The 22,654-nt window shown below is 35.1% G+C and overlaps 1 protein-coding gene across 7 annotated transcripts in view; it reads right to left on the bottom strand.

Annotated features, from left to right (window-relative positions):
• CEP120 (centrosomal protein 120) overlaps nucleotides 1-22,654 on the bottom strand; it is a 71,413-nt gene that overhangs the window by 8,287 nt on the left and 40,472 nt on the right. For all 7 annotated transcript variants that reach the window (XM_070569380.1, XM_070569382.1, XM_070569378.1 and 4 more), the window contains 3 exons: nucleotides 22,420-22,581; nucleotides 18,865-18,987; nucleotides 11,945-12,043 (listed from right to left, as the gene is read on the bottom strand). In XM_070569380.1, the coding sequence (XP_070425481.1) occupies nucleotides 11,945-12,043; nucleotides 18,865-18,987; nucleotides 22,420-22,581 (384 nt within the window). The remainder of the gene's footprint in view (nucleotides 1-11,944; nucleotides 12,044-18,864; nucleotides 18,988-22,419; nucleotides 22,582-22,654) is intronic.

Below are 22,654 nucleotides of genomic sequence, written 5' to 3'. Positions count from 1 at the left end.
TAATATTTTTAATGGCATTTGGATATCTTCTTTTGTAAAGTTCTTGTACGACCGTTTGGCACTTTGTGTTACTTGGCTATCTCTCTTTCCTTATTGATATGTTTGTTCTTTATACATAGTGGATAAGTCTTTTTTCAGTTATTTAAATTGCAAATATCTTCCACTAGTCTTTGTCTTCCCTTTTCACTGCTTTAATGGTGTTTTTGACTTAATTTTAATATAACCCAAATTTATCTTTCTATTCCTTTTTGGCTAGTGCTCTCTACGTTCAGTTTAAGAAGATTTTTGCCTGCCTCAGTCTTGAAGAGTCTCTTTTACGTTACCCTCTTGGAGCGTCATTTAGATCAATAATTCGCATGCAGTTGGTTTTTTGGATGGTGTAAGATCAAGTTTCTTCTTCTCCCCATATAGAGCTCCCACTGTCCCAGCAACATTTCCTGGAAAACATCATTTTCCCCCACTGCTTGGTAACATACATCACCTCTGTTCATACATGTATGGGTTCGTTTCTGGATTCCCTACTCTGATCTAGTTCTCTATCCTTGCATTAAACTATACTGTCTTAATTACTGTAACTCTTTGATAATATTTCTTGATATCTGATAGTATAAGTCTTCTACTTTGGCTGTTCTTCAAAATTCTCTTAAGCTAGTCTTGACTCCTGCATTTTCACATAAATCTCAATTTCTAGGGCTAAAAAGAAAAAAGGCCTGCTGGGATTGGGATTTGATGATGATTATGTTGAATCTACAGATCAATCAAAACCCCTATCTTTACAATATTGGCTCTTTAATCAGTGGACATGGTTTATCTTTAGGTCTTCTTTAATTTTAGGTCTTCTTTAATTTTAATGTTTTATACTTCTCTAAATACTAACATCTTTCTTTGAATGTGCTCCTAGGTATTCAATGTTTTTAGATGCTATTGTAAACGGCAGTTTTAAATTTTTCATTTTCTAATTATTTCTAGGATAGAGAACTGAAACTGATATTTATATACTGACTTTGTTTCCAGCAAACCTGGTAAACTCACTTATTAATTCTAGTAGGTCAATGTCATCTGCAAATAATGGCAGTTTCATTTTTTCCTTTGCAGCTGATATACCCTTTCTGTCTCTTGGCCTATTACACTGGTTAGAACCTCTAGGACAATGTTGATAAGAAATGGTGATAGAAGGCATCTTTCTCTGATTCCTGATCTCAGGGAAAAACTTTCATTATTTTAAGAAAGACTTTTTTGTAGGTTTTATGTAAATATCCTTTATTAGATTAAAAAATTTCCCTTACATTCTTAGTTCGCTAAGAATTGTTATTACGAACGAGTATTGACTTTTTCCTGCATTTTTGATATAATCACGATTTTTTTCTCCTTTTTTATTTTTTTAAACTGTTATTTTTTTTTCTTATTTTAAACGCTGGCACTTGAGTTAACAAGAGTTGCTAATTTTCTTCTTTTTTTTCTTCTTTTTTCTCCCCAAAGCCCCCAACTCCACAGTTGTATATTCTAGTTGTGAGTGTCTCTGGTTGTGGGATGTGGGACATCACCTCAGCATGGCCCGATGAGCGGTGCCAGGTCCATGCCTGGGATCCGAACTTGCAAAACCCTGAGCCGCTGAAGCAGAGCACTCGAACTTAACCACTCAGCCACAGGGCCGGCCCCTCTCCTTTATTTTTTTAAGGTGGGAAATAGCCAGCTTTGCCATTGTTTAATAAACTTAATTGTGATGCTTATAAGCTTAATGTCTATGTTCATGAGATTGATTGGCCAAATTAACTTTGTTCTTATAATGTCCTTGTCAGACTTTAAGATCAAGGTTATGCTGATCTCACTGAAAAAAAAGTGAGAAGTGTTCTCTCTTCCTAGTTTCTGAAACAGTTTCTGTATTATTAGTATTATTTCTTTCTAAATGTTTACTAAAATTCAAATGTGAAGCCATCTAGGTCTGGAGCCTTCTTTGCATGAAGATTTTTCATTACAGATTCAATTTATCCAATAGCTATACAATTGCTTACATTTTCTTTTCTTCTTGTGTCAGTTTTGTAGGTTTTGTTTCTCAAATTCACATAAAATTTTTCAAAAAATATTTCTTGAAATGTCCATGGGATCTGGAGACCTTTTTTTTTTTTACCTCCCAGCATTGGGAAGTCGTGCCTATTCTTTTTGTCTTTGAACATTCTTTGCCAAGGGGGAGGTTCCTTTCAAAGAACTTTTGCCTTTGTTGATTTTGTTGTACACTTTCCCTCTATTTCATTAGTTGTTACTTATCTTGATTATTTCCTTCCTTCTAACTTCAATTTCTTGTTCTTTTACTAACTGTTTAGAAGGGATATTTAGAGAACAGATTTTACGCTTTTCTTATTTTTAAGTGCACTTGAGGTTATAAATTTGCCCTAAGCACAGCTTTCATTAAATCTCATGTCTTAATACATTATATTTTCATTATTTTTCAGTTAAAAACATTTTCTAATTTCACGTATTCTCTAGTTTAGCCATGGGTCATTAGAGGTATACTACTTAATTTTCAATCTTTGGAGACATTTATCTTTTTATTAATTTCCAGTTTAATCTCGCTGTGGTCAGAGAACATATTCTGAATTACAATCTTCTGAAATTTGTTGAGAATTATATGACCCTGGATATGAGCAATTTGGCTAAATGTTCCATGTACACTAGAAAATAATTCGTATCCTAGACTTGTTTCATGAAGTGTTCTATATATACCAATGGTTGCGTTGTTTACATCTTCTAAACCTTTACTGATTTTCTGTTGCTTGCTCTATCAGTTCTGGAGAATTATGGTAAAATCTACCATTATTATCAATTTGTCTATTTCTCCTTTCAGTTCTATTGATTTTTTGCTTTATATAAATTTGTGGCTGTTACCAGGTATACCCAAATTTAAAGTTCTTATCATCTTCCAGGTGAATTGACCTTTTTATGATTATGAAAACTCTGTTTATCTAAAGTAGTGCCTCTTACTCTAAAGTCTACATTGCCTGGTATGAGTATTGCTAGACCAGCTTTCTTTTGGTTAGAATTAATGTAGTATATTTTTTTCTGTTTTTAAATTATTATATTGAAGGTGTACCCCTTATCAGTAGCATACATTGTTTTTTTTTTTTTCTAAATTCTGGTTTAATTTAATACTTGTCTTTAATGGAAGTATTTAGTCCATTTATATTTAAAGCAATTTGTGATATATACGGGTTTAAATCTTTACATATTACTATTTTCTACTTGTTCCATATTTTCTGTTCTGTCTTCTCTCTGCTTGTGTTTTTTTTAGGTCTAATATTTTACATCATTCAATTCTCCCCCTCCCCAATTGTTATTCATTTTCACTCTCCTTTTGGAAATAATATAAAGTAGAACTTTTATAATTCCACAGATAATGGAACTACTTTAAACTTTTTAACTCTATTTACCCCTTTTTATCTTTTATAATATTTTTGTCACAAATTTTAATTCTATGTATATTTTAACCCAACAAATACTGATTGTTGTTTTTCTACAATCAATATCCATTTATACTTTAATCAGATATTTATTTCCATTGCTCTTTATTTTCCTGCTTTCATTTGGGATCATTTTCCTTCTGCCTGAAGAACATCTTTTAGTATTTCTTTTACTTCAGGTTTGCCATGACAAATTCTCCCAATTTTTGTTAGACTGAGAAGTTTTAAGTCACTTTCATTCATGAAGGACATTTTCACTGAGTAGAGTTAAGGTGGCAATTATTTTCTTTCAGTACTTTAAGGATGTTATTCCATTGTCTTATGAATTCCTTCACTTTGGTTGAAAAGTCACCTGTCAGTCTTATTGTTGCTCCTATGAAAGCAATGTCTCCCTTTACCCCCAATAGCTTTTAAGATTTTCTTTGGTTTTTGGCAATTTTACTATGATGCTTCTAAGTTATAGGCTGAATGCTCTTTGTGTCTCCCCAAAATTCATATGTTGAAATCTAATCCCCAATGTGATGGTGCTAGGGAATGGGGCCTTTCGGAGGTGATTACATCATGAGGGTGGAGCCCTCATGAATGAGATTAGTGACCTTACAAAAGAGGGCTGACAAAGTTCTCTAACCCCTTTCTGCCATGTGAAGACTGCCATGTATGAACTGGGAAGCAGGATTTCACCAGACACAGAACCTGTCTATGCATTGCACGCTTATCTTGGACTTCCAGGCTCCAGAACTGTGAGAAACAAATTTTTTGTTTATAAGCCACTGAGTCTGTGGTATTTTGTTATTGCAGCCCAAACGGACTAAGACGGGGTCTGTGGTTACACAGAAGGTAAGTCATCTCACACACTCTATCCCAGATGTCGCTTATGTTCTTTGCTGTATTTTCCATCTTTTTTCCCCTCTGTTTCAGTTTGGATATTTTTTATTGACTTATCTTCAGTTCATACATCCTTGCTTCTGCTATGTCTAATCTGCTGTTAACTCATCTACTGAATTCTTATTTTACTTGCAATACTTTGCAGTTCCAGAATTTATGATTTAAAAGGTTCCACTTCTCCAATACACTTCTCTGTCCTATCGCCTATTTTCTAGAACACAGTGATAGTAATTTCAAACTTTGTGTCTAGCAACTCGAAAACCTGGATTTACTTCCGTTGAGCAAAATATACAAAAAGGCATTCCACAGTGAAGAAATGCAAGGGGCTAATAAACATATGTAAAGATACTCAAAGTCACTAATCAGGGAAATTAAATTTTAAGCCACAAAGTGACACTATTTCAGACTCACCAAATTGGAAAAAATTAATACATCTGATAACAGCCAAGTGTTGGACATGGTATGAAGAATAACAACTATACACCATTCTTGGGAACTACAGATTTGTATAACCACTTTAGAAAGTAATTTGGCAATATTTAGTGAAGCATAAGAAATGAGTGAATGCTATTACTAAAAATTCCACTTTTAGATGTAAACACTAGAGAAACTCTCACACGTCTCTTACACATACAAAAATTTTCAGTGTTGTCTTATTGTAAGAAAACTTGGAAAAAATATGTCCACTGAAAGAAGCTTGGATAAATAAATTCTGGTATATTCATACGTTTAAGTTTTATAAAGCAATAAAAATGAACTACAGCTACTTGCATCAATATAGCTCAATCTCAAACAATTTTTAAGTACAAAGGGTGTTCACAGAAGAATGATTCAAAAGTGAGCAGTGTTATTTACCAATATTTTAAACATAATAAAATCATAAAGAAAAGTAAAGGAATAATAAATATCAAATTCAGCAGAGTAGTTACCTCTGGAGAGGGTGCAGTTAACAAAAGGCACAAGGGCTTCCAAATCATTGATAATGCTCTGTTTCTTCAACTAGAAGGCAGGGGTTGGGGTATATAAAAGTATTTTTTTTCTCTTTGGAATGTATGATGTATACATTTAAAAGGTAATTATTAAAAAAAGAAAGAAAGGAAAAGAAATTTGGACAAAAATACATCAAACTGCTATCTCTGGCTGGGGAGGGGATATGGTTACTGATGATTTTTATTTTCTATGTTATATGGTGCTGCAAAAGTTGCATTTTTTTTTACACTGAGCAAATACAATTGCAAGCAGAAAAAATAATAAAAAGTTGATTAATTTTAAGTAACTTTGCAACATTGTAACTTTATAAAACTTGAACATTTTAATTCTAAAACATCTAAGAAAAGCCTGTAAATGCCTTGAATTTTTAATCAAGTATACAGCATTAATAACAATCACATATGCATACACAAAAATTAGAGGTTAGTGAAAGAAATCCTCTCTGCTGCCAGGTGCTCTAGGTTAAAGGCTCCTCAATCAAGTGAGTATAATCTTTATTTTGCCTTGGCTGCCTATAAATCCCGAGAGGAGATGTAAACATACATACACCAGACTAAACAGCGGCTAAAAAGTGGCCACTACTTACTCTCCCACTCACACATACCATGTAAGTCTGTGGGAAAAACTTACAACTAAACTAAGGAACTCAAGTAAAGTTTTCTGAAAATAACCCAGAGCTGACAAGTCAGTAGGAGGGCCTGGATGGTTTCAAGACACAGTTTTTAACCAAGACTTGGACCTCCAACTGTTTTCTTAAACAAAGATTTACATCCCATCCTTGGCTAAATTACTTATAAATTAATCAAATTAATTACTCTGAGTGGATAAGCAGGAGGCTGGACAAGAGAGTACTGATGTCAGCCAATGAAGTCTGTGTTGTTTTAACTAAATATATCAGCTTAGTTTTAAACAGATCTACTGTGCACAAATATGGTAAGGGACCCAGATCCTACCCAAAATCTTAGTTCTGTTTCCTGTTCTGGGAACAAACATACCTAGTTTTAATACATCTACATAAAATTGTTAAATTTTCTACAACAACAAATTCATCTCTCTTAACAATGATACATTATTTTTAAAAAGTAGTGGCTTTCATTCTTCCTACATAACTATATTCTACAGCGTCAAGAAATGTTTTTAAGCAAATATGTTACTTAGAACGCAAGGTATTAAGTGACAATCTTGACCCGGGTATTTGTAGAACAATTTGATTCAAGTATTTGTTTCAGTTTAAAAATATTTCTATAGTATATCTTCATGGAGATGGGAAAAAAGTAAACTAAATTATCCCTAAAATGTCTGACAACTAGAGCTTTTTAAAGTCAGTATTACACATTGTCCCACAGATAGCAAATCCAGAATGTATGGGTATCATTTCCTTGTTTTCTAACATAGGACACATTTTATACTTATTTATATTTTACAGCTGTCGCCTACCCACTTAACAAAGAACAAAAAAGTGTACAACTTGGAAACACAGACTTTTATGGTTGTGAATCAGAAGAAAAGATTTTTTTCTAAGTAATTAGAAGATTACGATTTTCTAATTCACAAATTGACTATACTAGGTCACCTTTGAGTAATGGAAATCTCTGTTTAAACATTCTTTTGGCAATAGGCACCAAGCATTAGATCTTATTTCCAAACTTTACCAGCTGGGTTTTGTCATTAACATTTATTAACAATCTAAGATACAGCTTTCCACGTCTAATCTGTACTACACAAATGTTTTGTATGGCCCTCCAGAGGATTTTGCTGTGACAAATTACTGGCAGAGATTATAGCCCCGTGGCTATTCACCAGAGGCAATGTAAAATTAACATGGTACTAATCCAATTTAAACAAAAAGTTGCACAAACAATCCTCTGAACAAAAGCAGACAGAGGATTCCAATTTCATATTCAAACACAATAAACGTGTTTTTAATAAAAAGTTTTAGAAAAAAATTGAAGTAACTTTCACACATATGAATTGTGCCTATTTGATGAAGTTGTTAATTTTAATCTTCTGAAAATAGTTAGTGGCAGAGTGCAATTCACTATGGTAATCTCAAGGTCTATTACATTTCTCCTTAAAGAGTTGAATCTCAAATGTGGTCTGCAGAACATCACTGATTCCTAGTGACCTTGAAACCTGTTTACAGTGTTGTTTCTAAAGCAGAAAGTTTGTGGAATAAGGAGTAGAATTGCTCTGCAATGAAGATCACTGCACTCAAAGAATGAGACTATTGTCTTTCAAGAAGTACAAGTTTAGAGTTGAGCCAGTAATTTAACACTGTTTTCTCTTCTTCTTAATACACTTATAGTAACTCAAGAGAAAGCAGGCATCTGAACTTTTGTGATACCCTCTCTGTTATTAGGAAAAGCTAAAATTACTTTGCCAATGGTTTTGGGGCAAAAGGGTAGAAAATACACAGGAAGAAAGAGTAAACAGAAAATAGTGGGTTAAATGGAAAGATTCAGAAGATAGCAAAAGTGTATGAGGATGCATGTATTATGATGGAGGGGGCCTTGGTGGGAGCTTTTTACACTGAATCTCCTTTTAAAGGAGACTACCTCAATATTTCAGTGTTAACACTAACAGAGAGCCATGAACTTAGAGGATTCTCTTCAGAACATCATTTGTTTACTTTCTTGTATTTTACAAGGCACTTCAGTGAAAACAATGTCCTCTGTCAATATACACATGTGAACATAATTTACTCAAAGTAAAAAGTTCTTGCAGGGATATTTCTTAATAAGAAACACAATTATAATTAAATTATATTTTAATAATTAATAATTACTTATTTCTTCAAAGGAAATACCCTAGTCAACAGCTAACACTTTCCCATCTTTTCCTTACTGATTTTGGTAGTGCCTTATAATGAATTACCATTGCACTAGTCTCTTATCCTTCACTCTGCAACTTCTTCAATGGCAGGTACTATCTTCCACGTCTTCCCCATCTACTATCTATTTTAAAATGTGAAATGATTTCAAATCTAACAGTGATATTTGAAACACTGTCTTCGAAATATTACTCCCTTAGCTTTGAGTGACAAAATAACCCCGCTGTCCTCTTGTTTTTCTAGTACTTACTTTCTATTATTTTTGTCGACTTCATTTGCATTGCTCACCACCCTGCTCTATTCCTGTTCAGCAGTCCTCCCAGCTGAACTTTAAGTTCCATGGAAGAGCACTGCTGTATCTAGAGCACCTACCACCGTGCAAGGTGCAGAGCAAGGTCTCAGTCAGCACTTGCTGACACATGAAAGAAGGAAGAAAGGAAATAGCCATAGATGTTTCCTCAGACTCAATGCTCTTCATCACTTTATACCCAAACTTTAGGAAGTTCACCTACTGATACTCTTGCATATCTGCACATGTAGCCCTTACGTCTGTTTTTTTCCTTCCATCGTTTTCTACAGAACATCTATTAAAACTACCATCCAAAGGACTGTTGTTACTCAAACTATATCCTACCCGACTTCCCTATTGCTGTTACTATATAACAACATCCTCCTGTTCTCTAGACTTAAAAATTTTAAATTATTGTTGGTGCCTATCAGTTCTCTGAACAGCGAGCCAGTCACAGATCCCTCCAATATTTGTTCTGTTCACTGACATCCAAAGCTACCATCTAACTAGGTCTCCGTTGACTGAAACCAAGAACACTATACAATAGCTTTATGGCTCATCTCCTTTTAACAACAGTTACCATTTATCGAGCACATACTGTGTACCAAACACTGTACTAAATGCTTTACAGACAGCTCATTTAATTCTTCGAACCACCTGTGAGGAAAAATTTCGCTATACAAATGAGAAGACTAATCAGAAAAATTAAATTACCCAAGTCGCAGAGATAGTTAAGAGGCAGAGCCAGGATACAACCCAGCTCTTTTGACTCCAAGGCCATGTTCTAAACTACTACATATGCTGCCTTTGATAGAATTTGTATCCTGTTATTTTTAACAGCTACTTTTATCACATTATTTCCTCGCTTCTAATTACACAGGGACTCCTCCCTATTGTACTGTATGTAACCTAAATATCTTGGCATCATGACTTTACATTAGCCTCTTCTCTATCAAGTCACTTTAACCCTCATTATCAGAGCTAGTCTATTTAACAGTCAATGATGCTATTTTCCGTGCTAGGATATGTCAAATCATGACTTCCTCTGCCTCAATACTGTCAGAAATCCCTAAAGTCTTCCATGGCTTGCTTTCTTCTCCTTGAAATTCGTTCATTATCTGGCTTCTATGGAATGAAACCATAACATTATAAAGGGGAAAGAGCCTGGGCCTAGACTCTGGTCAAATGGTTTCAATCCTGGTTCTATCAATGAGTACCTGTGTGATCATGCGCAACTTACTTCACTTGTCTAAGTCTCAGTTTCTTTATCTATAAAATGAGAATGATATTACCTGCTATATAGCGATCTTGGTTAGGACTAAATGGAAAGATACGTCATATCTTAATCTTTTATTTATTTATTTTTTCCCCCTTTTTCTCCCCAAAGCCCCCCGGTACACAGTTGTATATTCTAGTTGTGGGTCCTTCTAGTTGTGACATGTGGGACGTCACCTCAGCATGGCCTGTCGAGCGGTGCCATGTCCACGCCCAGGATCCGAAACAGTGAAACCCTGGGCCGCCGAAGTGAGGGCGCAAACCTAACCACAATGGGGCCGCCCCCGATCTTAATCTTAAAAGAAAAGATATGAAGCACAACACCTGGTATATAGCAAGCCTTTGATTCATGCTAACTGCTCTATCACTATCATTATAATAATCTTCCTTTCTTTCTAGTAGCTGTTTCCATTATCAGTTTTCCTTTCTCCTCCTTAAACACAAAAATTCTAAATTCTATCTGTCACAGCTTCAATTATCACCTCTGAAAAGGATTCCTTCATCTGTTTTTAAGCCCAATCATTCTCCCAACATCAGATCCATATTTCTAACCGCTTGCTGAATTTCTTTCTGTAAAATTAAAATACCCAAATTTGCAAATCTTATGCCCTTCCTGCACACCAATGAGCTTCTCGTCTTAATAACCAAATTTCTGATACTGGAAAACTCGCTTTCCAGACACTAAGACTTAAGCTCTTGGCATCATCTTTGACTTTCTACTCTGTCTTCCAATCAGGTAAATTGTGCTAGAATCTACCAAATATAGAATCTACCAAAACTACGTCTTTTAAAAGAATCTTCTTGTCATGTGTTCACGGCTACCACTTAAGTTCCGGTCCTTATCACTTGAAATTACCTCTAAAATGAGCCCTCCTCTGTTCTTCAACTAAAGTCAACACTTTCTGACTTCATGCCTCTTTGCTATAATCATTCTATATTCATTATATTTACAACATCCTCTGTGCCCTACTTTCCTAAATCACAACCAATTCCTCAGAGGTCCATCTCAAATACCTCCTCTTCTATGACACCTTTCCGAAGTCCTATTAAATAAATGTCCTTTCCCCTCCTGAGTACTCTGTATGGTTCTCTTCAGCACTCTTACTATTAGGAAGTAAATGTTATGTTTATAGTTTTTCTTCCCTATTACTAAATCGCAAGCTCTCTGAGGGAAAGACCTATGTTTTATTTATATCTATAAATCTCTTGAATACAGGAGGTCCCGAGCACTATATATGATTATTCACTCATCTATACTTAGTCCTGTGAGCATATATAAAATATTTACTTTGTGTAATATTATTTTATACTTATTTTTATCATCTCAACTCATCTACAAGCTATGTTAGCACTGTTTGCCTCATCTATTCTCATGCAGTCTAGTACCAACTCCTCTATGAAGGTGGTACGCATTTAGTACAATACCACGAAGATATTTAATAACATTTGATGGTTATGGAGACATATTAAGAAAAACACAAATCTGAAAGACCCTATGTATCAAATTTCATTCAGAATAAAACTGACACATTAAAGAAAGCAAAACTTAGAATAAAGTAACCATTACTGATCCTTAAAACTTTTAGGTCAAGTATATTAGAGTCAAAATAAAAATCTTGCTCATATTTTATTTGATCTTAAGATAGATTTCTCATGAAGCTAACATCATTTGTTTAGTATCACAAAGAAAAAAAAAAGTAACATAAGAAGCTGGAAAATGACTATCACTTTTAAACACCTAGAAAGTTATGCAAAAATTTCCTGTGATTTCTTTTCTTAACCGAATAAATTACTGGGTCTTCCTGGGAATAACATTTCAAATGTGTTCTTACATTCGAGGGCATGTTAAATTTTTTAAGTTATCCTTAAAGTTCTCCCCCAAAAGTCACTCCCAATGGAAAGAAATTAATACTAAAAGGAGGAAAAGAACGGTAGTTTTATAAGGAAAAGTAAAAGAAATTATTCCCAATTTCTTCTGAGGAAGAGAATTGTTGGCAATTAACAAAAAAGGACCTAAAAGTTTTAGTTTTTAATTAAGAAAAAGAAGAATCTTATATATAACATATTAAAAAAAGAGATGCTCTAATCTCAAAAATTGCACTGGAGATTCAAATGCATACATCTGAACATAACAGTTATTGCCAAATACGCAAACTTGTAAAGAATCAAGGGAAAAAAGACATAAAAAGAATAATCCATCATCAGCTATAAACTACATACCTGTTTAAGTCTGGCAAGTTCCTTCAAAGCTCGTCCCCACTGCTGCTTGTAATGCAGTTTAGACTTAGTTGCAGACTCCAACTTTCTTTCAAGTTCAACCTAACAGTGATTAAAATCATATCAAGTGAAACACTATACCACTGTGTACAATCACTGAAAGATAATATATACAAAGAGTCTGGCTTAAGAAAAGAGTTTATATAGTGTAACATACGACATCATTTAAAACTGTTATATAATTTACTATAAATATTATGGCACATGAACATTTTCTTGTTTAAAATATAGTCGTATTTTTACTGCCTAACAGCCTATGCTAAAAGAAACTGAATTAGTCTTAACCTCCAGACAGTTACTATAAATGTATTTAAAACATGTATATTACATAAAGATCATAGAATGAAAAATACATTCATTTTTTTACAAAAAGCAGTTCTAACTGTTAGCATTCCAATTTAGCTGGCACTCTAAATCTTGGAAACAAAATTATTCCTTTTGGAGGCCTATCATTATGTGGAATTTTGTCTTAAAAAGAAGAGAACTAGTAGAGATACTTTCAAAACTCTATTTTGGCAAAAATCATAGAATGTTGAAAAGAGTGAAATGTTTTATCAGAAAGCAGTTTACTAGGAAAGAGTACAAAGTAAAAAATATTTTAAGAATGTTAAAATAAACCCAAGAATAAGAAAAATAATGCTCCTAATAACACTCATCTAACTTTTATTTTCTATTTTTCCTCAAATATATGAAGAAAAACATGAAAGTGATTCAATTAAAAAAATACGGTTATTTATACTTGCAGCAGGCAATCTGTTTGCATGAACTGAGGCCAACTTGGCTATGTTTTGGAATGTACTCTTTCAACGTTTCAAACTAAGTACCAAACAAATTCATGCAGCCAACAGAAAGTTTTACTATTTAAGTGATAATGTAATAATGTGCCTGAATTATAGTAAAATACTGTTATTCTAAACTGGTCTAATTTTTTTATATCAAGTCTACTTGATACAACTCCCAATGTTTTGCAGGAAAATAAAAACAAAGACATTATCCAAAAATTCAAACTTCAGAAAACTCATACGAAAATAAATGAAAAGAAAAGCAGATTGCCAAATTCCTTTCACAGAAGACCAGAACATTCTCTGCAGTAATATATGACTTCATGGAGTCAAGGTCTTTTCTGCTTTACAAATCCCTAGTGCTTGGATTTAAATGTGTTGACATTTCACAACTAGACTCATACGTCTTAAATTGAATAATACTCTGAGATTATCAAAGATGATCTCTTCCACTTACACCCCAAGGATTTATACACATTACTTGGTAATTTAACAATAGGACATATGTCAGAGGAATAGGAAAAATCTTTTTCTAGCTGTGAGGTAAAAGAGTAGTATTCAGTTACAAAAGTGATCATGTCCATGGGTCTTGAAGAAAGTCTATTATTCTGGACGAGCCCAAGGATGAGGGTTAGGACAGGGACGAACCTAGAGAGGTTGCTTATACCCAAAGAACTCACTCCATCAGAAAAAGCTATCTGGCAGTTACATCAGTTTTGCCATGATTATCAAAATAATTCACAACTGTACAGTTATTCACACTAATTTAAAACATACGTATAGGCAATACATATAGTTTCTTTATTCTTAATAAATAAAAAACTGTAGCTATCAAATCTGAGAGACAAACCTCATTTTTCTAATTGATTCCTATTACCAAATCAATGAGTTCTAATTTTCTTATTTTTTTAAGGATATAGATGTTTCCATATCACTTCCTATAGTGAGTCCAAAGAAATATATGAACCCAATTCCCAGAAAAATGCACACAACCAAAGTTTTGATGTAATTTCAGGGCACTCAAAGACTCTGAGTTATGAGCACTTATTGTAAACAGATTTGAGACATGGGGAAGCCTTGGCACTTATATCATAAGCCAATTTATAGATGAAACAAAAACTCGGCTCAGGACCTAGAGTCGATTTAGAGGCTAGTGAAGACTGAAAGCACAGACTAGCGTTCACTGGTTCTCAATTTCCCTGTTTCTCCCCTCGATACACCTACAACTCTAATTCTCTACTAGAGGTTTGGCATTGTCTTCATCTCTAATCCCCTATTCCCCAGTGCTAATCTTCGCAAGGAACTATTGATTTCTCTGTTGAAATACTTTCTAGTTTTATTCCTTTACACATCTACTGCCATTTCCTTAGCTCAGGCTCTCCTCATCTTCTCTTGTCTCCTGGGCCTCAAACCTATTCTATCTACAAATTCTACAAACCACTATTAGATCAATTCACTCTCTACTAAAAAAATCTACAATAGCTACTTCTTGCCTATAGTACTGAGCCTAAACTCCTCTGCCTAGGTGTCAGAGCACTCCAAATAGAACTTTCATCCGACTTACTCAACCTACTTTCTCGGTATTCCTCAACAGGAAACCCTCTACTCCAACCACCAGGATGGTGTACCCAACACCCTCCTCATTGCCCAAACTACTTCCTAAGCCTGTCATGTTTCAATTTCTTCTCTTCTTACTTGAAACTTCAGGCTCAGCTCAAATTTCACCTCTACATGGAGCTGTCTTAAAACTACCATATTCTGAACAATGATTTCTCTTTTCTGAGTTACAAAAAGTTTCTATCATATTTCCTGGTATTTGATTATGCACAGTCATTTCAAGCTCTCTGAGTCATCTCTCCAATTATATTATGAACTCTTTAAAAGTGAGGTCTCAAAAGGATAATGTACTTTTGCTTTTACTCTCTTTTCTTTCTCCTCATCTTTCCCTGTATCTTAATGTTAACTTATTTCTGGACCATTTCAGTATAAATGGGAGTATCTGTGTTATACTGAAGAGAATGGGTAATTAGAAAAGAAAAAAAAAGCTCTCAATCAGACAAACCGGAAATTACAGACTAAATCAGATACTTTTTCACTTACATCTTCCTTTTGTGCTTTTATGTCTTTGTTACAACTTAAGAAATAAGCTTCTGCCCTCTTCTGGCTCCAAAAAAATTTACAAAGAATTTTCAGAAGAGCTGAGAAGCCCTTGTTTCCTAGGCACTTAAACATGCTGAATGAATTCATTCGGTCAGACACACAGGTACTTCAGTTGTGTGGTTTTTTTCTCTCTCTCTCGACAAGCTCCTGGTACTATTTATACTTTTAAAATATGTTTAGTGATTTTTATCCTTTGGTAGAAGTGTAGTTAAAAGAAGGAATTTTAAAAGTCACTTTATTTCTATGGTGGATATTATCTAGCCTCTATTCAGAAAAAGATGAATAAGATAATGCTTCTGTTCCAATTTTGAGATATTTTTTCTCTGAATTCCCTCAAGGTAAAAGGGAAATACTCTTTGACTCCTACTGAATGGAGCTGTGAGAATCAATGAGTTAGCCACTGTCTGAGTGCTTCAACTATCTCTGGTAGGTACCACAGAATTCATATTTATAAACACAGAAATACTTTAATACCTGGTTTTGTAAAAAAAAAAAAAAAAAGCGGTGGGAAATGTCCAACTAGATTAAAGTTTGCTGGCAGAGAAATGCGGAGAAGGCCAAAAATGGCGAAATGAAGAGATTGTCCACATATGTACGAAGCAGAATCAACATGATTTTGCAAATAAATAGATGTGGTGGTAAGAAGAGGAACCAAAGATATCAAGGCAACTGACAGGCAACAGAAACATTTAAATAGCTCAGAAACACTAGAAGAAACCAGTTAATTAATATCCTTCTCAACTCAAAAGACTTTTTTTACCACGCTCTTATTCTTGCCTCCAAATGTTTTATATATTCACCCGTTTTGCCTCTTAAACAGTGTTCCTTCTTTCAAAGACTAACTCTTCTAGGCTTCAATCATCCCCTCCTCTCTTAAAGCTCTAGTTTCTCCTTGGTATTTTTTTTTTTTTAAAGATTGGCACCTGAGCTAACATCTGTGGCCAATCTTTTTGTTTTTTCCCTTCATCTCCCCCTCAAAGTCTCCCAGTACATAGTTGTATATTCTAGCTGTAGGTCCCTATGGTTGTGCTATGTAGGACACCGCCTCAGCATGGCTTGATGAGCAGTGCCATATCCGAACCTAGGATCCAAACCGGTGAAACCCTGGGCCATCGAAGCGGAGCACGCGAACTTAACCACTTGGCCCCGGGGCCGGCCCCCTAGTTTCTCATTCTTGAAACTCCTCCTTTTCCCTTGGGCACCACACTAGACTGTTTCTATTACTTCTCTAAAACTTTTTAGCCTCCTTCCTTGACTCTTGCTTTTTGTCCATGAAGGTGAACTTTCCCATTAAGTTGTTATTTTCAGTTGTCCTTCCTAAATACTCCTTAAGCAATTTCATCTACTTCTAAGGCTGTTACTTTATTCAAATGACTCCTAAATTTGTAAGTATAGCCCTTTTCTCTCTTCCTACTACGTTTTCTCATTTTTCACCACATAGCGAACTTTTCCACTTAGATTATTCTGCTAGCATCTCAAAAGTAATAGATCTAATAATCTTATAAACTTGAGAGTAATCTGACTTTTCTTACTGGATGAAATACGAATTCTGTAACTTAGCATCTAAGGTCTTCCCTCATATGGCCGAAAATTACCTTTATTTCCAGCATTCTCTTATCAGGCCCATTTTTATTTTGAAACTACTATACTGATTAAACTCTAGGTTCTAGTCAAGATGTTATCCAAATATACAATAGACTTTTTAACCTCTGTACTTCTGTCCAATACTTCTTCTTGGAATAACCTCAGTCACATATTTACCTAGTTAAAATTTCATCTATCCTTTAGGTTTCATATCCAATCTCACTTCTTCATTATACTTAATGTGTTGATTTCAGTAAAAGTGACTTTCCTTTCCTTTTGCATTCACAGTGTTTAGTAAGAGAAAGTTAGATTAGACCTGCTATCATTTGCCTTTCACTATAATTATTTAAGTTCCTTGTCTCCTTTTGTAACTTGTTATTTACTTGACTCTATCCTGAACATTTTTGAATCATTCATAATAGCATTTAGCACAGTGTTATAAATAGTACGTATCTTTGCTGGATAATGAAAAACCAACTGTATCAATCAGCATCATGACAGGAAAACAGAAATCACTCTAGGTCTTTCCAACAGAGGTATTTTAATACAAGCGACTGGTTATATAAATAATGGAAGAGCAGAAATGCCAAAGAAGATATGGTGAGGCAACCCAGTGATTAGCAGCAGCAGGAATCCCTACCTCTCCTGGGTAGGAGGGATTACAAAAGGAAATACCAGGAAGTAGCAATTCCTGACCAGGAACCCAGAAACTGGGGTTATCCAGTAAGCTAGAACCACAGTGAGGATTGCCCAAAGGAAGATAGAGACAGGGGCTGTCTGGTGGGAGACAGAAACATAAAAAGATGGTATTTTGTACTACCAGAGAACATAAGGGAAGCAGAGAGAGAGAGAGACAGAGAGAGAGAAGAAAGAACTACCCTGGCATCTTCCCAACTCTCACCCACCTCACTTCTGTTAGTGCCCCCTAGTGGCTGAATCTACAGAAGAGAAAGGGCAAGGAAGCCTTCATACAAAGCTAAGTGGGAAAAGACAGGCAAGGGCTGACACAACAATTAAATCCTTAAACTTCTCAAGGTTATTTTCCTGTTTATTATCTATGTTATTTTGCAGTGTATGCTATATCTTTTTAATAATGCCTAAACATTAACAAACTACAAAATGCAAGAGCACATATTGTCAAACTTTGTCTGTTGGACATTACACATTTTTTAATGCCTAGAACCTGAACATTCTGTTTGTGGGAACTGCCAACATAAATGAGAAGCAGGACCTGGCTTCCAATGATAATTAAAATAGGATGGAGATCTCTTCTTCCAAGCTAAGAGTAGGGTACAGGCCTACGATTAAAATGCTCCTATCTGGGATGCTGAATCTAAAGAGTAAGTAAAATGCAAAGAGAATATGCACAATAGCTATTGCAAAACTGAGAGTTCAACAGTATGACACTAGAATCAGGGGACACTGAATCCACTGGCATAGCAGTGATGGCACCAACAGTAGCACACTGACTGTTTTGTGACAGGATAGGCAATGTCTTGCTTCCCTGGTTCCTGCCCATATTTTGATAAAGCAGTTTTTTTTTTTTTTTTTTTTTTAAGATTTTATTTTTTCTTTTTTCTCCCCAAAGCCCCCCAGTACATAGTTGTATATTCTTCGTTGTGGGTCCTAGTTGTGGCATGTGGGACGCTGCCTCAGCGTGGTTTGATGAGCAGTGCCATGTCCGCGCCCAGGATTCGAACCAACGAAACACTGGGCCGCCTGCAGCGGAGCGCGCGAACTTAACCACTCGGCCACGGGGCCAGCCCCCCTGCCCATATTTTGAAACTGGTTCTTCAGCCTTCCTGACAGTTTTGTGAGCCCCTTTATTCCCAGTTAATCAGTTCTGTTGTTTGCAAACAAGGACCCTAATTAGTATAAGCTATTACTGATAAAAGCCAAGAAATTCAAGTACTGACAATGTCATGTGCCTTGAATTCTCTGATGTGTTCTTACTTGGTATCAGAATAGTACAGTGAAATATTATTATATTGTATATGCAAGTATCATTTATTGATTTTATAAATTGATCATTAAGACTAGCTAAGTTCATGGGGCTGGCCCCGTGGCCAAGTAGTTAAGTTCGCGTGCTTCGCTGCGGAGGCCCAAGGTTTCACTGGTTTGGATCTTGGCCGCGGACATGGCACCGCTCGTCGGGCCACGGTGAGGCGGCATCCCACATGCCACAAATTGAGGCACTCACAACTAGAATATACAACTATATACTGGGAAGATTTGGGGGAGATAAAGCAGAAAAAAAAAACACTCGTGGTAAATCCTTAAAAAAAAGACTAGTTAAGTTGCCACAAATTGACATGGGTCAACTGACAAGGGTCTTACCTTTTCCAAGGTGAGAAGATTTATTTCAGATTGTAGACGGATTTCTGGTTTGTTGCTTTGCTGATCCTTGAACTGATGGAACTCTTTTTCTAAAATTTTATACTTATTTTCAGCATCATTAAGCTGTGTTAAAAAAAAATTATAGCCATTTTAAAACAATAGTATGCAAAATTTAATATTACAGAATTCAAGAGTCAATTTTTTCTTATTCTAAAGCATGCTCATAGCAGAAAAATTAGAAAATACATAAAGTAAATGAGGAAATCCTAAAAGTTTAGCAAACGAACTGATAATATACAAAAAATTTTAATTTAAGAGTATGAAATTTCTTATAAAATCAGTATCATGAGAACATTTCTGTTAAATTTTAGATGGTAAATGAAAAAGTCACCTCGCAATATAATACTTTATACTTTTCTTAAGATGTCATATACAAGAAAGGATAGAGCATTATAGATATACCAGATTATTAGCAATAAAAACGTTTCATTTTAATGCAGTATTTATTCTTATAATTTGATACTGTATGAGTTTCATAATTCAAATACTATTACAACTTAAGACAATTTAAAGATGATTTGGCCCAATCTCTTCATATTTATAGGTAAGAAAATTGAGGGTCAAAGAGGTAAATAACTGAGGCACTGCCAAATAGCTAGTGAGTTAGTCAGCAGCAGAGGCACGAAGAGAATTTAGATCTTTTCATCCCCTAGAATAACGCTCTAATGAAAGCAGGCAACACTTGCTCAAATTAAAAACAAAAAAATAGAGACAGACTGCTATGACTACACACTCTATAATTTCCATTAAAATAGTTTCAAAGTACCAAAAAAAGGGGAAAATATAAAGACGTTCTTTTCAAATCTGGAATTTTTTTTTATCAAATACAAACAAGTACTGTTAAAAGATGCTCTCCAAAAACATACCAATATGACTATGCATCACTTACATAAACCAATTACCTCTTTACTAAGACAGAAGACTTAACTAAATTTGAAATACTGAGAAAATTTGTGGCAAAAATGGAACTTAAATTATCAATAATAATAAATTCTTGTTTTATGCCAATAAATACAAATAATTCTAATCAGGATTTATCTAACATCTTTAGGCAATGAGGTATTCCATATCTCAAACATAAAAACATTCCATACAACTAAACTTTACCTCTTTGAACATCCAAACTTTTATTTTTAAAGTTGAGTAGAAACCTGTCTAAACAATCTCTCTCTCTTTTCTGTTTTAAACAAAAGCTGATAAACTTAACATTTGGTATTTTTTCCACCATTCAGGGAAATTATTATGAACAAGTATTATAGTTACAATCAGGCTGTAAAGTTATTAGGCATACTGGGCTCTTTCTCTTTTGCTAAGTGGCCATCAGCTATGCTTATTTTTTGAGTTCTGGTAACTGCTTTAACATATTTGAATACAGATACTTTCTCTTTATCAGTTTTCCCTGATGGTATGTCTATCTGTCCCTTCTACCTGTCTACTTAGACATGTGTGTACAGTACCTGTAACCTGGTTCAGAGCAAGGACCTTAAAAGTTTTCTTACACAGAAAATGTGAAATGTTTATAGTCACAGGCTTAGCAATTTGGGTATCCCAGAAACTTCCACTGTCCCCACACCACCACAGTTTTTGTTCCAGGTCTTAGATTATGTTTTAGCAGCGCCCTGGGTAATTTTTCCAAAATATCAGTTCTTCCTACAAAGGTTCTTCCCACAAAGATGTAAGCTGAGGCTGGGGACAGAGAGAGGGGATTTTTCTAAGAGCTGCCCTGGTGATGTTGGAAGTCTTTGTTCTAGACGGCTGAATCTTTCTAAGTGGAAGAAGAAAAGCCATTACTGGTGATTTCCATCACAACTGCCACTTCTACAACTTTATTTTCCATATTTTAAGTGAGACCTCTATAATAACAATCAAATTCATACTGCCAACCACCTAAATAATGTGCCTTAACTGACCCTGAACTGCTGTGGAAACTATTATTCATGCTAGAATTTACTGAAGACTTTGGAGGCATTCACCATACATATCTAACCTACACTGAAATTTTTCAAGAAAGACAGGCTTAATTTTTAATAGCTTGATCCTTCTTTTTTTCAACAAATATTTATTAAAACCCTATTATATGTTGAAGACTGGCTAGGGTCCAGGCACACAGATATAAATGAAAACAGTTTTATGGAGCTAACAATCTGACACTGATCAAATTATCACTCAAAGAAATAAAAACAAACTGCTATGACATATCATAAAGAAAAAGAATAGGAGAATACTATCCCATGAAAACATATAAAAAAAACTTGACCTAGACTTGGGGAGGAGTCAGGGAATATTTCTTGGGGTAAGTGATGCTTCAGCCGAAAACTCAAGGATAAGTATAGTTCACTAGGCCCAGAAAAAGTAGCACACACAAAGATCCTATGGGTGAAGCAAGCACGGTATGCTTGCGGATCTGAAGGAAAACCAGCATGGGTGGAGAGTATACAGCAGAGGTGAAAGACTGGGAGATGAAGTGTGAGACGTATGCTGGGTCCAAACTATGCAGAGGCTTGTAGGGCAAGGTAATGATTCGATCTTTAGCCTATGAGCACTAAGGCGACATTGAAAGGTTTTAGAGGAGGGAGTCATGATTCCCAAATTTCAAAAACATCACTCTGGCTGCAGCAGGACAAACAGATTAGAGGGGTCCATTACTGAAATAAAAAACACTTACAGGAAGGTCAGGTATGAATAGGAGGATCATGTTAGGTTGTAAATGCCTTTAAGACATCCAAGCAGAGACGTCAAAAAGGCAATTAGATACAGGGGTCTAGAGTGCAAAGGAAAGGTCTGGGATATAAATGTGAAGTCATGGGAATGAATGAGACTGTTTAGTACAGAGTAAGTCTGGAGCTTGGAGGAAGTCTAACATTTAATGGCTAAAGGAAAATAAGCCTGCAAAAGAGCCTCAGGGACGGCCAGAAAAGCAGAGGAAAACAAGGAGAGTGGTGTTACAGAAGTTGAGAGAAGAGAATATAGAAAAACAAGTACAATAAGTTTGAGTAAGATGAGAAATGAAAAACACCCAGTGAACTCGGTGACTTAGCCATTGGCAGCTTCTCCAACAACTGGGGCAGGCGGGAGTAATGGGGACAAAAGCAGAGTGGGAATGGTTGTGAGGTGAGTGTAAGGTGAGGAAATGGAGGGAAGCATAGACAATTCTCTCATGAAATTTGGTTCTTAAAGGAATTTAGTCCAGTGATACAAGAAATATATCTATGTTTACTAAAAGATTTATCAGAAAAGGATTTTAAGTTGAGAGTTATCTGAAATACAGTACAATCTCACGTAAACAATTATAAGGGAAGGAAAATTATTCCAATATAGTGTTAGCTTTGATTAGGAAAAGATCCAACTTAAAGTATATTTGAATCTCAGTGCAATAAATATGATTAATAGTCCAAATTACTGAGAATTTTTAGAACTTTTTAGTGAACTATCACTATTATTTCCAGAATGCAAATAAACCCTAAGTGTAAAGAGATGACAGGTATTTTTTCTAACCTGCTGGTGAAGTCGGTGTTTTTCCTCTTCTAGCTGCTTGATCTTTAACCTTTCTAGTTCTACTTGGTGAACACAATCTTCTTTGGCCCTGCGAATAGAGTCCTGAAGTTCTTGTAGGTTCCGCTCACGTTCTGATTTTAGCTCCTTTCTTTCTCTTTGAAGCTTAAAACAAGTGCATTTTTAAGATGTTGGCCTATTACTATTTGTATTATACTGTTCAGTATTCTATTATTCT

Source organism: Equus przewalskii, chromosome 13, assembly GCF_037783145.1.
Source record: "Equus przewalskii isolate Varuska chromosome 13, EquPr2, whole genome shotgun sequence".
Lineage (NCBI taxonomy): Eukaryota > Metazoa > Chordata > Mammalia > Perissodactyla > Equidae > Equus > Equus przewalskii.
The sequence above is the reverse complement of the archived record's forward strand: the minus strand, read 5'-3'. Positions and strand labels throughout refer to the sequence as shown.